A 13,135-nucleotide genomic window follows, 5' to 3' on the forward strand; every position below is an offset into this window, starting at 1 on the left:
GAACCGCCACTGGGTTTCATTGATTTTTCTCTATCATTTTTCTGTTTTCCTTTTAATTGATTTCTGTTCTTTATTATTTACTTTCTTCTGCTTTCTTTGAGTTTAATTTGCCCTTCATTTTCTAATTTCTTAAGATGGAAGCTTAGGTCATTAATTTGAGATTATTTTTTCTAATATAAGTATTTAAAGTTATAAATTTCTAAACACTAATTACATTACACAAATATTAATTGCTGGGCTTCTCTGGTGGCCCAGTGGTTGAGAATCTGCCTGCCAATGCAGGGGACACGGGTTCAATCCCTGGTCTGGGAAGATCCCACATGCCGCGGAGCAACTAAGCCCATGCGCCACAACTACTGAACCTGTGCTCTAGAGCCCATGAGCCACAACTACTGAGCCCTTGTGCCGCAACTACTGAAGCCCGCGTGCCTAGAGCCCATGTTCCACAATGAGAGAAGCCACAGCATTGAGAAGCCTGCACCGCAAAGAAGAGTAGCTCCTGCTCGCTGCAACTAGAGGAAGCCCGCGCGCAGCAACAAAGACCCAACACAGCCAAAAATAAATAAATAAATTTATTTTAAAAAATATTAATTGCTTATAATCTTATCATCATTCAATTAAAAATATTTTCTGATCTCCTTTGTGACTTCATCTTCAGCCTAAGGATAATTTAAAAGTTTGTTGTTCAGGAATTCCCTGGCTGTTATGGCTCTGAGTTTTCACTACAGGGGGCACAGTGAATCCCTTGTCAGGGAACTAAGGTCCCGAAGGCCTCATGGTGCGGCACAAAAAAAAAAAAAAAAGTTTGATTTTCTAATATTTGGAGATTTCCCAGTTATCTTTACCTAATTGCATTTTAGTTTAATTTAGTTATGGATAGCAAACATCCTTTGTATGATTTCAGTTTTTTGTATTTCTTAAGGATTGTTTTATAGTAAAATATGTTTTATAGCCAAAAATCTAACCAGGTTAACGTTCTGTGTGTACTTGAGAAGAATGTATATTCTGCTGATGTTGGGGCAGGTGGTTCTATAAATGTCATTTAGGTCAAGTTAGTTATAGTGCTGCTCAGGTCTCCCATGTCCTTACTGATTTTCTGTCTACTTGTGTTGATTACTGAGTAGGAATGTTGAAGTCACCAGCTATAATTGTGGATTTGTTTACTTCTCCTTTCAGTTTTCAGTTTTTGTTTCACGTATTTTGCAGCTCTGCTGTTAGGTGTTTACACATTTTACATTGTTATTTTTTTGTGAATTGACCCATTTAGCATTACATACTGCCCCTCTCTTTATTCCTGGTAATTAAGACTCCTTGTTTTGAAATATACTTTGTCTAATACTAATATAGCCACTCTGGCTTTCTTTTGATTAGTGTTTACATGATGTGTGTTTTTCCATCCTTATACTCTCTATTTCTCTGTGTCTTTATCGTTAAAATGGGCTTCTTATAGATAGCAAATAGTTGCATCTTGCTCTCTCTAGTCTGACAGTCTCTGCTTTCTAACAAGAATGTTCAGTCCTTTTACATTTAATGTTTACATTTAATGTGATTTTTGACATGGTTGAGTTTGGATTGGCAGTTTAGCTATTTTTTTCTCTTTGTTTCACTTGACTGTTTGTGCCTTCTGTTTTTTAGTATTCTATTTTAATTCCTTTGTTTACTTTTTAGCTGTATCTCTTTGCTTTACTTTTTAAATTGAGGTGTAATTAACCAACAGTAAAATGCAATATATTTTTGAATGTTTGCTCTATTGATTATAATATGTATCTTGAATTTATGACATCTACTTAAAGTTTATAGTCATGTTAAATACGGGAACTTTTCAACAGTATAGTGTCACTATTTCCTTGTCCTTTTGCTATTACCATAATATATAATAACTCTACATATAACTCTCACAATTGCAATTTTATAATTTTAGTTTTAAACAGTTAATGTCTCTAAAGAAATGAAAAGAAGAAAAGAAATATGTGTATAATTGTGTTGAAGGTCTCCAAACCACCCCAGGTTTGGTGATTTGCTGGAAGGACTCATAGGACTCAGCATATAGTTGTACTCACAGCTAAGATTTATTACAGTGAAAGGATACATATCAAGCACAATCAGTAAAAAGAAATGGCTCCCGGAGCAAAAACTGAAGGAAACCGGACACAAGCTTCTGATGAAATAAAATGTGTATTTTAAGGCAGGACAAGAAAATTTAAACATAAAGTTCTGTCTCTGTGTCCGTTTGGGCCTCCTCCCTCCCTCCTTGTGTGCATCTGAATTACACATTAACCAGACCTCCTCAAAGATGGGAATGCCTGCTGGATCATAAAGATCGATTTTTTTCCCCTTTTTTCTGGCACTAGCAATGTAATTTTTTAAAAGAATACCATTCTTTCCCAACTCTGTAGCGAGCCATAGTGACTTACTGTTGTTCTCTGCCTTTGTACGTGCTTACCTGGACTATATATCTTTGGTGAACTTTATGTAAAATATCAGTATGTCACTTTGATGTATGATTCTTTGTCTTGAGAATGTATATGACTGTGCCTTTGACTTCTAACGGGCATAACAGTTCTCAGAACTTCTGAGAGTCTATCTCCCAGGTTATAATCCTCAGTTTGGCCCAAATTAAATACCCTTTTCTCTTCTTAACTTGATTGTTAGTTGAATTTTTCTTGACATTTCCAAGAATCCTCTCCTAGTGGAGTCACATAGGACATGCTTAATCCGTTTAGCAGTAACTTGTAAGAACAAGCACAAATTGTTGTCTACAGGGAAGCTCGTCTGAGTCTAGGAGTCCAGGGTTTTTATTGGAGACGGTTCATGTAGGCACAATTTCAGTCACTAACATTCCTGACTCTGAGAAGTAAACAGATGTTCAGCATAAACTGTATTTCTGTTAACAGTTTGGGCACAATGAGACTGCCTTATTGCTTAGGGAAGTTTTATGTCAGTGTAGGGACAGTTTACCATTCAAATTCTGGGACCAGTGAAAAGTCAAACTTGCAAGCAGGTCTTTCTAAAGATAGTAGTCTTAGGCCTGCTATGTTAACTGTTTTCTACACAATAGACTTTTATATTTACTTATCTAACATTTCCACTTGTCCACATTCCTTCCTACAGATCTTGTATATAGTGAATGTGTTCCCTCAAAATTCATATGTTGAAAGGCTAACTCTCAATATAATGGTTAGGAGATGGGGTCTTTGGTAGATGATTAGGTCATGAGAGCAGAGCCCTTATGAATGAGATTAATACCCTTATGAAAGAGCTCCTTGCCCCTTCTGCCAGAGGATACAACCAGACTATGGCCTTAAGAAACAAGAAGTGAGCCTTCACCAGGCACCCAGTCTTCTGGCGCCTTGATCTTAGACTTGTCAGCCTCCAGAACTGTGAGAAGTAAATTTCTGTTGTTTGTTAGCCACCCAGTTTATGGTATTCTGTTATAGAAGCCTGAACTAAGACAAGATCCAAGTTACCCTCTAGTGTCATTTCCATTACCATGAAGAACTTCCTTTAGTGTTTCCTGTAGTGGAGGTCTGCTGGTGATGAATTCTCTCAATTTTTGTTTATCTGAAATATCTTTATTTCCTCTTCATTTTTGAAGGGTAGTTTCATTGGAGATACACTTCAGTATTGAATATCTTTCTTTTAGTGCTTTAACTATTTGTTCCATTGTCTTCTCATCTTCATTTTTTTAAATTAAAGACTATTATTTATTTATTTATTTTGGCTGTGTTGGGTCTTCGTTGCTGCACACGGGCTTTCTGTAGTTGTGGCGAGTGGGGGCTACTCTTCATTGAGGTGCGCAGGCTTCTCATTGTGGTGGCTTCTCTTGTCGTGGAGCAGGGGTTCTGGGCACATGGGCTTCAGTAGTTGTGGCATGTGGGTTCAGTAGTTGTGGCTTGCGGGCTCTAGAGTGCAAGCTCAGTAGTTGTGGCTCACGGACTTAGTTGCTCCGCAGCATGTGGGATCTTCCTGGACCAGGGCTCGAACCTGTGTCCCCTGCATTGGCAGGCAGATTCTTAACCACTGCACCACCAGGGAAGCCCTTAAAGACTATTTTTTAAAAGCAGTTTTAGATTCACTGCAAAATTGTGAAGAAGGTACAGAGATTTCCCAAATACTCTGTTCCTCCTCACATGCATAGGCTCCCCTAATATCAACATCCCCAACCAGAGTGGTATGTTTGTCATAATTGATGAAACTATATTGACATATCATAGTCACCCAAAGTCCATAGTTTACATTAGGATTTACTCTTTGTGTTGTACATTCTATGTGTTTGGACAAATGTATAATACAAATGTATAACGACATGTAGCCATCATTACAGTATCATACAGGTCCACTGCCCTCAAAATCCTCTGTGCTCTATTAATCCCTCACCCCTCTATCCCTGGCAAACAGTGAACTTTTTACTGTGTCCATAGTTTTGCCTTTTCCAGAATGTCATATAGTTGGAATCATATAGTATGTAACCTTTTCAGATTGGCTTATTTCACTTACTGATATGCATTTAAGGTTCCTCCATGTCTTTTCCTGGCTTAATAGCTCATCTTTTTAGCTCTGAATAATATTCCATTGTCTGGATGTACCACTGTTTATTTATCCACTCACCTCTTGAAGAACATCCTGGCTGCTTCTAAGTTGTAACAATTATGAATAAAGCTGCTATAAACATCCATGAACAGGTTTTTGTTTGAATATAAGTTTGTAACTCATTTGTGTAAATACCAAAGAGCATGATTGCTGGGTGGTTATGGTAAAAGTATGTTTAGTTTTGTAAGAAACTGCCAAACTGTCTTCCAAGGTAGCTGTACATTTTGCATTCCCACCAGCAATGAATGAGAGTTCTGTTGCTCCACATCCTTGGCAGCATTTGGTATAGTATGTGTTCCAGATTTGGGCCATTCTAATAGGTGTATAGTGATATTTTGTTGTTTTAATTTGCATTTCCCTGATGACGTATAATGTGAAACGTCTCTCTGTATGTTTATTGGCCGTCTATATACCTTCTTTGGTGAGGTGTCTATTAAGGTTTTTGGCCCATGTTTTACTTGGATTGTTCATTTTCTTTTTCTTTCTTTTGGCCGCGCTGGGCATGGCATGTGGGATCTTAGTTCCCCGAAAAGGGATCGAACTCGGGCCCTCTGCATTGGAAGCGCACAGTCTTAACCACTGGACCGCCAGGGAAGTCTCTCATTTTCTTACTGTTGAGTTTTAAGAGTTCTTTGTATATTTTGGATAATAGTCCTTTATCAGATTTGTCTTTTGCAAATATTTTCTCCCAGTCTATGGCTTGTCTTCTTATTCTCTTGATGTTAACCCTCATTGAGCAGAAGTTTTTAATTTTAATAAAGTTGAAATTATCAGTTATTTCATTCATGGATCGTACCCTTAGTGTTATATCTAAAAAGTCATCACTATATCCAAGGACATCTGGTTTTTCTCCTATGGTATCTTCTAAGAGTTTTATATAGTTTTGTGTTTTACATTTTAGGTCTATATTCCATTTTGAGTTAATTTTTCTGAAAGATGTAAGGTCTGTCTCCAGATTCATTTTTTTTCCCATGTGAATATCCAGTTGTTCCAGCACCATTTGTTGAAAAGACCATCTTTGTTCCATTGTATTGCTTTTTTTCCTTTGTCAAAGATCTGTTGAATATACTTATGTGGGCCTATTTCTGGGCTCTCTATTCTGTTCCATTGGTCTATTTGTTTCTTCTTTTGCCAGTACCACACTGTCTTGATAATGTAACTTTATAGTAAATCTTGAAGTCAGGTAGTGTCAGTCCTCCAACTTTGTTTTTTTCTTCAACATTTTGTTGGCTATTCTTGGTCTTTTGCCATCTATATAAACTTTGGAATTAGTTTGTTGATATGCACAATGTAACTTGCTGGGATTTTGATTGGGATTGCATTGAATCTATAGATGAAGTTGGGAAGAACTGACATCTTGATAATTTTGAGTCTTCCTATCCATGAGCATGAACTGTCTCTCAATTTATTTAGTTCTTGTATTTTTTCTGGGTATTACACTTGAAATTTAGTTTACTAATTTTAAGTTGGGACCTCAATTAACTAATCTATACATTTTTTTCAAATCTGTTCCTTTTTTTTAGGTCATAAATAAGGTCCATCTTAAGGCAAATCATATTATAAAGAGAGATGTTAATGAACATTTAAGAATCAAGACTGTCTACGATAAAAGTATTGAAGAGTAAGTACATCATTATTTGTCATCTTTTTTTTTTTTTTTTTTTTGCAGTACACAGGCCTCTCACTGTTGTGGCCTCTCCCGTTGCGGAGCACAGGCTCCAGACGTTTAGGCCCAGCAGCCATGGCTCACGGGCCCAGCCGCTCCGCAGCATGTGGGATCCTCCCGGACCGGGGCACGAACCCTTGTCCCCTGCATTGGCAGGCGGACTCCCAACCACTGCGCCACCAGGGAAGCCCCTGTCATCTTTTTTTATTAAGAATCAAACTATTGAAAATATTTTCATCTGTTACCTGGAGTTCTATAAATGGAAGTAGATGCTAGTGTACCCTCAAAATGGAATTAAGCTAAATATGCTTTTTAGTTTAGAAAGATGAAGGCCATGGGATATGATTTAAATCTATACATCATGAATAATTTAAGCACACCAGTGTATGTCTACTTATGTGGTCAATAACAGACCTGGAAGGCACTTAAGTACTTGGAGGAACAATAAGACAAAATACTAATACAATAGTAAGAACATTTACAAAATTATTAACCAGAGAGATGATATAGCCTAATTTTTAATTTAGAGTAAGAGGGCGTCCAGAAAAGAGATAAATTATGAATCTGTAGTAGTTTATGAAGAGCTATTGGGAGTAGGTGATGTCTTTCCCTATCTTTAACTTCCCAAATGAATGAAACAGTATGTGATCAACTCTTAAATGCTCATTGAGATTTAGAGGGACTGATATGGCATGCTTCCACAAAGCATTCCTTGGGACTCCTGCCAGTTGTATTCTGAACAAAAATGAGATAGTGGTTTGCCCTCAGCATGGCAATCTTTATGTTTTATGTCATCATTTTCAGGTTGCTCCCTGAGAAAAGACACCTTGTAAAGGTATGTAATAAATACTCATAGCTTGAATTGGACACTTAAAATGGTGCATTTTATTGTATGTAAATTTTACTTCAGTAATGAAAAACATACACATAACTATTCTGTGAATGACTGAATAAAAGGTGTTGGTAGTGAATGTATTTCTATTATCACCAAGGTGTTTTTATGATGCACTCACCAAAACTTTGTTCATATTTGATATTAAGTTAGTCTTCTCATTTTATAATTTGATATTAAATCATTCTCATATTTTTACTTGTCCTCTTAAGTTTTAGGGGAGCAGAGCATGCTTCAGATAGGATGAAAAAGATGATGTTTTAAAAACATTGAGAACACTATTCTCTTGGTGGAAATGCTCATTCTCATGAAGATTAATTGGCCTGATAGTATGAAATGCCAAGGTCATTTATAGAGGTGCTAGCCTCATAAGTTTTTTAACTGTTACAGAGGCACACACACACATTAAGCCACTTCATTATGGGGTCACAGAAATGGGTGAGGCTAAAGTAGATCTTCTAAATATATGATTTTCTTAACATAAACTACCTTCATGTTGGAATAATCTAAATCAGTCTCAAATTTAAAGTAATATTAATAGTTGTGATTTATGTTTTATAATATTCTATTTAAATGGGGTAGGGAAGGAACTTTTTGGTGTTCTTTCCTCCAAACTAAACTAGTAAATGAGGAAATTCCTTTGCTCCTAGACTCAATCTTTCCCTAGCCATAGTCACACAACTTTCGACTAGTACCTATATTCCAGAATTATAAGGCTTTTTCCTTCTTTCCCCTTAGTCATTAATATCCTATGCTTACTTGTTTTAAATATAGTTTATCTTTTAGCTGTAATTCTGACTGTTTTTTTTTTCCAACTTTTATTTAGACCAAACTTTTTCCACAAGCTGTTTCTTATTTAGAGAAGACTTTTCAGGTTCGTAGACCTGCGGGCACCATATTACTTAGTAGGTATGTCACATTACACACAGGTCATTTTCTTCAGTTGTTTAGTATTTAGTACTCTGCCCACCCCATTCTGTCAGTATGGCAAATTGTGAGTTTTATACTGGAGTATTTTATTATGCTGGTTCCTGGAGACCAAACTGTAAGATATTTAAAAAGAATAAAAGAGCATCTGTTGGGTAATCATTCTTTTCCCGATTTTCCATTATGAGGTGACCCACTGGATCTTTTCCTTGGGTATAGTTGTACCCTTTTTCCCATATCCCCTTCCTTCATGTGTACAGTATTGGCTTTTTCCCATATCCCTTTTTCCCATATCCCCTTCCTTCATGTGTACAGTATTGGCTTTTGAAGTATTTGAGTGTTTGAAAACCCAGATCAGAAGAATTTGCCATGGAACCAAAATTCTTTATTAGACTACTTTTCTAACTAAAATAGTAACTATTATAAATGAAATAAACATAGCAGCTACTAGTTTTTTACAATGTTTTAACTGCTGTGAACTCATCTTTATTTTTTTTTTGTAATTAAACTTTGATGTACGAATGAACTGAAGACAATGTGCAACAAACCAATACCAATACCTTCGGAAGGAAAATGATCACCATAGATGCTGTACTGGGGAATGTGCAGAGCATACAAGATGTGGCCCCGTTATAGTGCCTGAGGAGCACCTCCAGGTATTTCACCCTGCTCTTAGCAATGTTCTTATTCTTTAGGATGAACTTATGACAGATTTTCAATCTGTGATTGTCACTAAGAAGATTTTACAGACTTAAGTTCAAAAGCTTCATTCTCTACCAAAAGTAATCACAGTTAGGTGTGCTGATTTTATTCTTTCATTGGTTTTCAAGTGAATTTAATTATTTTTTTCTTTTTTCAATTTATCTCTGAGGCTGCTGAATCGTTTCTGCTTAGGACTTTATCTTTGCCCTCCAAAACATCTTTTAGCAGCTATATACCTCAGAATTTTTAAAGGGCAATTTAACATTATCTCTTCAAATAAAAATAATGTGTATGCTTTAACCCAACCTGGAAAGGTATTCCATAAAAATACTTATAACTATGTAATATATGTTCAAGGATATTCTTTGCAAAACTATAAATATGCCTATATTAATATTACTTAAGTTATGGCATAACCACATAATGGAGCACTACACAGCTGTTAAAGAATGAAGTAGAAGGACTTCCCTGGTGGTCCAGCGGGTAAGACTCTTTGCTCCCAATGCACGGGGCCCAGGTTCAATCCCTGGTTGGGGAACTAGATCCCACATGCATGCCGCAACTAAGAGTCTGCATGCCACAACTAAGATCCGGTGCAGCCAAAATAAATGAACAATATTAAAAAAAAAAAAGAACAAAATAGATCTTTATATACTGATTTGGAAAGATAGTTAAGCTTTTAAATGGAAAAAAAAGTTGTAAATCAGTATGGGTAGTTAGTCTATTTCATTTAAAAATTAAAAATTATCATCAATTATTCAGCTTTCAGTAAAGCTGAAATAAAAGCATAAAAAATAAGAAGTGTATACACACATATAAAAAATTATGAAGTAATCTGGAGGTATACATATATAAAAAATCTAGAGACACATAAAATTTTAATGGTTTTCATTGAGTTGGATTATGGAGGGCTTTTATTTGTTAACTTATACATTTTTGTAATGTTCTGATTTTTCATATTAAGCATCTATTATTTGTATCAGAAAAAATATAAAAAGTTTAAATGTGTAAACCAGAAAGCCAATTTATTTATACCTATATTTTGGAAAATATGATTATTGCTTTAGCTGCTTTTCTCTATTGAGCTGTGTTCTCTCATTACTTTTAGAAAATGAATACATTATTAAACATTGACTTTGTCAGCAAAATTAAGCATATAGTTGAAGTTTACTTTATAATTTTTTTCTCAGAGTATTTGAAGCTCACTAAAGGCTTTTGGCACTAATACAGCTAACTTACTCAGCTTCCATTTCTTTTATCAAATTTCTTGAAAGCATAGAGGGTTTGGGGAACATGTTTAAAAATTGAAACAACCTGTTAATTACATATTTATCTCTTTTCCTGAGACATTTAGAGATATTTCGTAGACATTTTAAGGCATATTTCTTTGCTTTTTTTTCTAAGGTATTTTTGTTTTTAATTCTTTTGGCTTTTTCAAATTCTGCTTTCTACTTATCTTCTTGGGGGTCCTGATTTTTTTTTTTTTAAATAAATGAGAGATCATGTAAAGAATGCTATTAAATCACAGCTTTTCTTAATATCAACTATTAACAGATTAAAGTAATTGAATTTTAAAATTATAAATACATGTATTAGAGAAGCAAGAGTAAACAATGTAATGAAATGAGAATTTCTGTCTTTTCTCTCTCTGCAAGCATCACCTATGCCTTAAAAAAAACACCATTTACTGATTTTCCTATTTATAATTTGGAGATTATGATTGTTTAGGAACTTTGATAGAAGAAGTTCTCTAAAAAACGTATGTTAAAAGGGCAAAGTTCGCTTAGAAAACTAGAAACAAAGGTAATATTACAAGATGACTTTAACTTTTTACCTTATATACTTTTGTATTATCTGAATTTTTAACAAGATACATGAATTACTTATAATAGGAAAATACTTCCAGTAAATAAAGTTTTTTATTAATTAGTTTTGAAGTAACTATAGATTCACGGGAAATTGCTAAAAAAAATGTGTACAAGAAGGTCCCTTGTAATTTTCACCTAGTTTCAGGGTTTAATAAAACCTTTTCTATTGCTGTCTTTTTTGTACCCTGGTTGCATGCCCTTTATAAATAGCAGTTGTTTGTTTTAATTAATATTATACATTTATGATTATAGTATATAAAGTAGAAATTTTAATAAAATAAATTTAAAATTAGAGATAGGAATTGAGTAGAGAGAGGTATGGATTTTGATAAAAGCTGAAGGATAATAAATAAAAATTAAATCATACATATTTAGAGTCTGGATTCATTATAAATTAAAAGTCCTGATAGCTAACCTCATCTCTGGTCTGTTTTTCCGTTGTTGTCCCCCATGGGCATAGCAATGCAGAGTCTGCTGTGGGGGTAAGTGGCCCTGTGGAGCAGTGGGTGTGCCAGACCAAGAGGGAGTCCGGGATGCAGACTTTGTTCTTTATGTTGGTGCTCTGGCCACTGAGAGGTGCAGCCATGAAAACATCATCTCTTATGCAGCCTATTGTCAGCAGGAAGCAAAAATGGACAGGTAAACTTTCCCCTGAGACTTATTTCCCAAGATCTAAAATAAGAACTCTTAAAACATATTCTAAGTGTTGAGAGTACAAGAAGTTTGCATTTGCGAGATTACCTCCAGTAGTAAGAAATGGCATACTGCCTGGATTGGGGTGTGGTGGGGGAACCAGGTTATACGACTGCTATGCATATGGTAATATAAGTACCAATTCCAAAGGAAAAGTCTACTGTCAATAGAATTTTCTTTGAAAGTGATGACACCTCTCTAAGGAAACAATTTGAACTTTAATTTTAGCACTTCTGTGCTGAACTGTAAGATGTTCAAAATAACTGTTCATCTAATTGTCATATCATTATGTCCTTCACTTAGCTTAATTATCTCTAAAAAATTTAGAGTCCTGGAACTTCCCTGGCGGTCCAGTGGTTAAGTCTCCACACTTCCACTGCAGGAGGAGCCACTTCAGTCCTCGGTTGGACTAAGATCCCACATGTTGCTTGGCCAAAAAAAAAAAAAAAAAAAAAGGACTCGTTTTTTTTTTTTTTTTTTTTTTTTTTTGTGGTACGCGGGCCTCTCACTGTTGTGACCTCTCCTGTTGCGGAGCACAGGCTCCGGACATGCAGGCTCAGCGGCCATGGCTCACAGGCCTAGCCGCTCCCTCTTTTTTATTTAAAAAATATTTCAAAAATTTTTTCTCAGTGAAGCAGCCTTGAAATAAAGTTGTTATGCATACAGAAGATTGCCTGTTACACACCAGACAAATCAGTTAAAGGCAGTAGAAACTGGTATGTCTCAGTATAGTTTGTATGTGACGTTCTCAAATCTAGGAGAGTTAATGTGACCACATTCAATGGTCCAGTGAATGTAAGGACCGTTGCCGAGTTCCTGAACATTCATCTACCTATCAAAATACTAGCTGACTTTAAAGAGCTGTTTCAGTTCTATTGATAGCTAATTAATTTAAGGAAAAAATGAAATTATTAGTAGGACCAAGTATCCAATACAAAGGAAACACTAATATATGCTTCAGAATTATACTGTCAATACTGAAGGTGGTAAGGAGGTCAAAATCAGCATCATGGATTATGAAAGCAGTCTGTTAGCATGTTACTATATAATTATTGATCCATGAAATAAACTCAAAAATCTTTAGCTTCTGAATGTTGAGAATGCATCGAGTCAAATGTTTATTACTGAAGAAGGAAGTGCTATATGGTTTTGAAGATGTATATGTACTGTTGTTTAGTAAAAAGGATATATGTATTTAATAGATTGTTCCTTTTTTCCTGAGAAGCTGTCATTAAATTTATGAAATTTTATAATTACCGGTGTCTCAATATCAAGGAAATATGGTATTTGAAGTGCTAAATGAATGACAAGTTACTTGATAAAATGAGATACTTCTTAAAGTAGGTGTCTTTGAGAAATATACCTTCATAATAGCAGTGCTGCAGAATCATGGCTCTTTATCTTAATTTGACCTAAACCATATGGATTGTGCACACACACAATCTCATTTTTAATATACTGTTGAGTGTCAGAAGAACATTGCAAAACAGTGTACATAATACGATTTCATACTTGTTTTAAAAATCTGTGTATGGGGCTTCCCTGGTGGCGCAGTGGTTGTGAGTCCGCCTGCCGATGCAGGGGACACGGGTTCGTGCCCCGGTCCGGGAGGATACCACATGCCGCGGAGCAGCTGGGCCCGTGAGCCATGGCCGCTGAGCCTGCGCGTCCTGAGCCTGTGCTCTGCAACGGAAGAGGCCACAGCAGTGAGAGGCCCGCGTACCGCAAAAAACAAAAAAAAAAACAAACAAAAATTCTGTGTATGGACTTGAATGTGCTAAGGTAAAAGTCAAAAAT

At 35.7% G+C, this 13,135-nt stretch overlaps 1 protein-coding gene across 4 annotated transcripts in view; it reads left to right on the forward strand.

The window, feature by feature from the left end:
* The window catches only part of LMLN (leishmanolysin like peptidase), a 79,102-nt gene that overhangs the window by 13,909 nt on the left and 52,058 nt on the right, over positions 1-13,135 (forward strand). For all 4 annotated transcript variants that reach the window (XM_033855718.2, XM_019923205.3, XM_019923207.3 and 1 more), the window contains exons 2-6: positions 6,114-6,211; positions 7,061-7,091; positions 7,975-8,057; positions 8,608-8,731; positions 11,106-11,284. In XM_033855718.2, coding sequence (XP_033711609.2) covers positions 6,114-6,211; positions 7,061-7,091; positions 7,975-8,057; positions 8,608-8,731; positions 11,106-11,284 — 515 coding nt within the window. The remainder of the gene's footprint in view (positions 1-6,113; positions 6,212-7,060; positions 7,092-7,974; positions 8,058-8,607; positions 8,732-11,105; positions 11,285-13,135) is intronic.

Source organism: Tursiops truncatus, chromosome 4, assembly GCF_011762595.2.
Source record: "Tursiops truncatus isolate mTurTru1 chromosome 4, mTurTru1.mat.Y, whole genome shotgun sequence".
NCBI classification, from domain to species: domain Eukaryota; kingdom Metazoa; phylum Chordata; class Mammalia; order Artiodactyla; family Delphinidae; genus Tursiops; species Tursiops truncatus.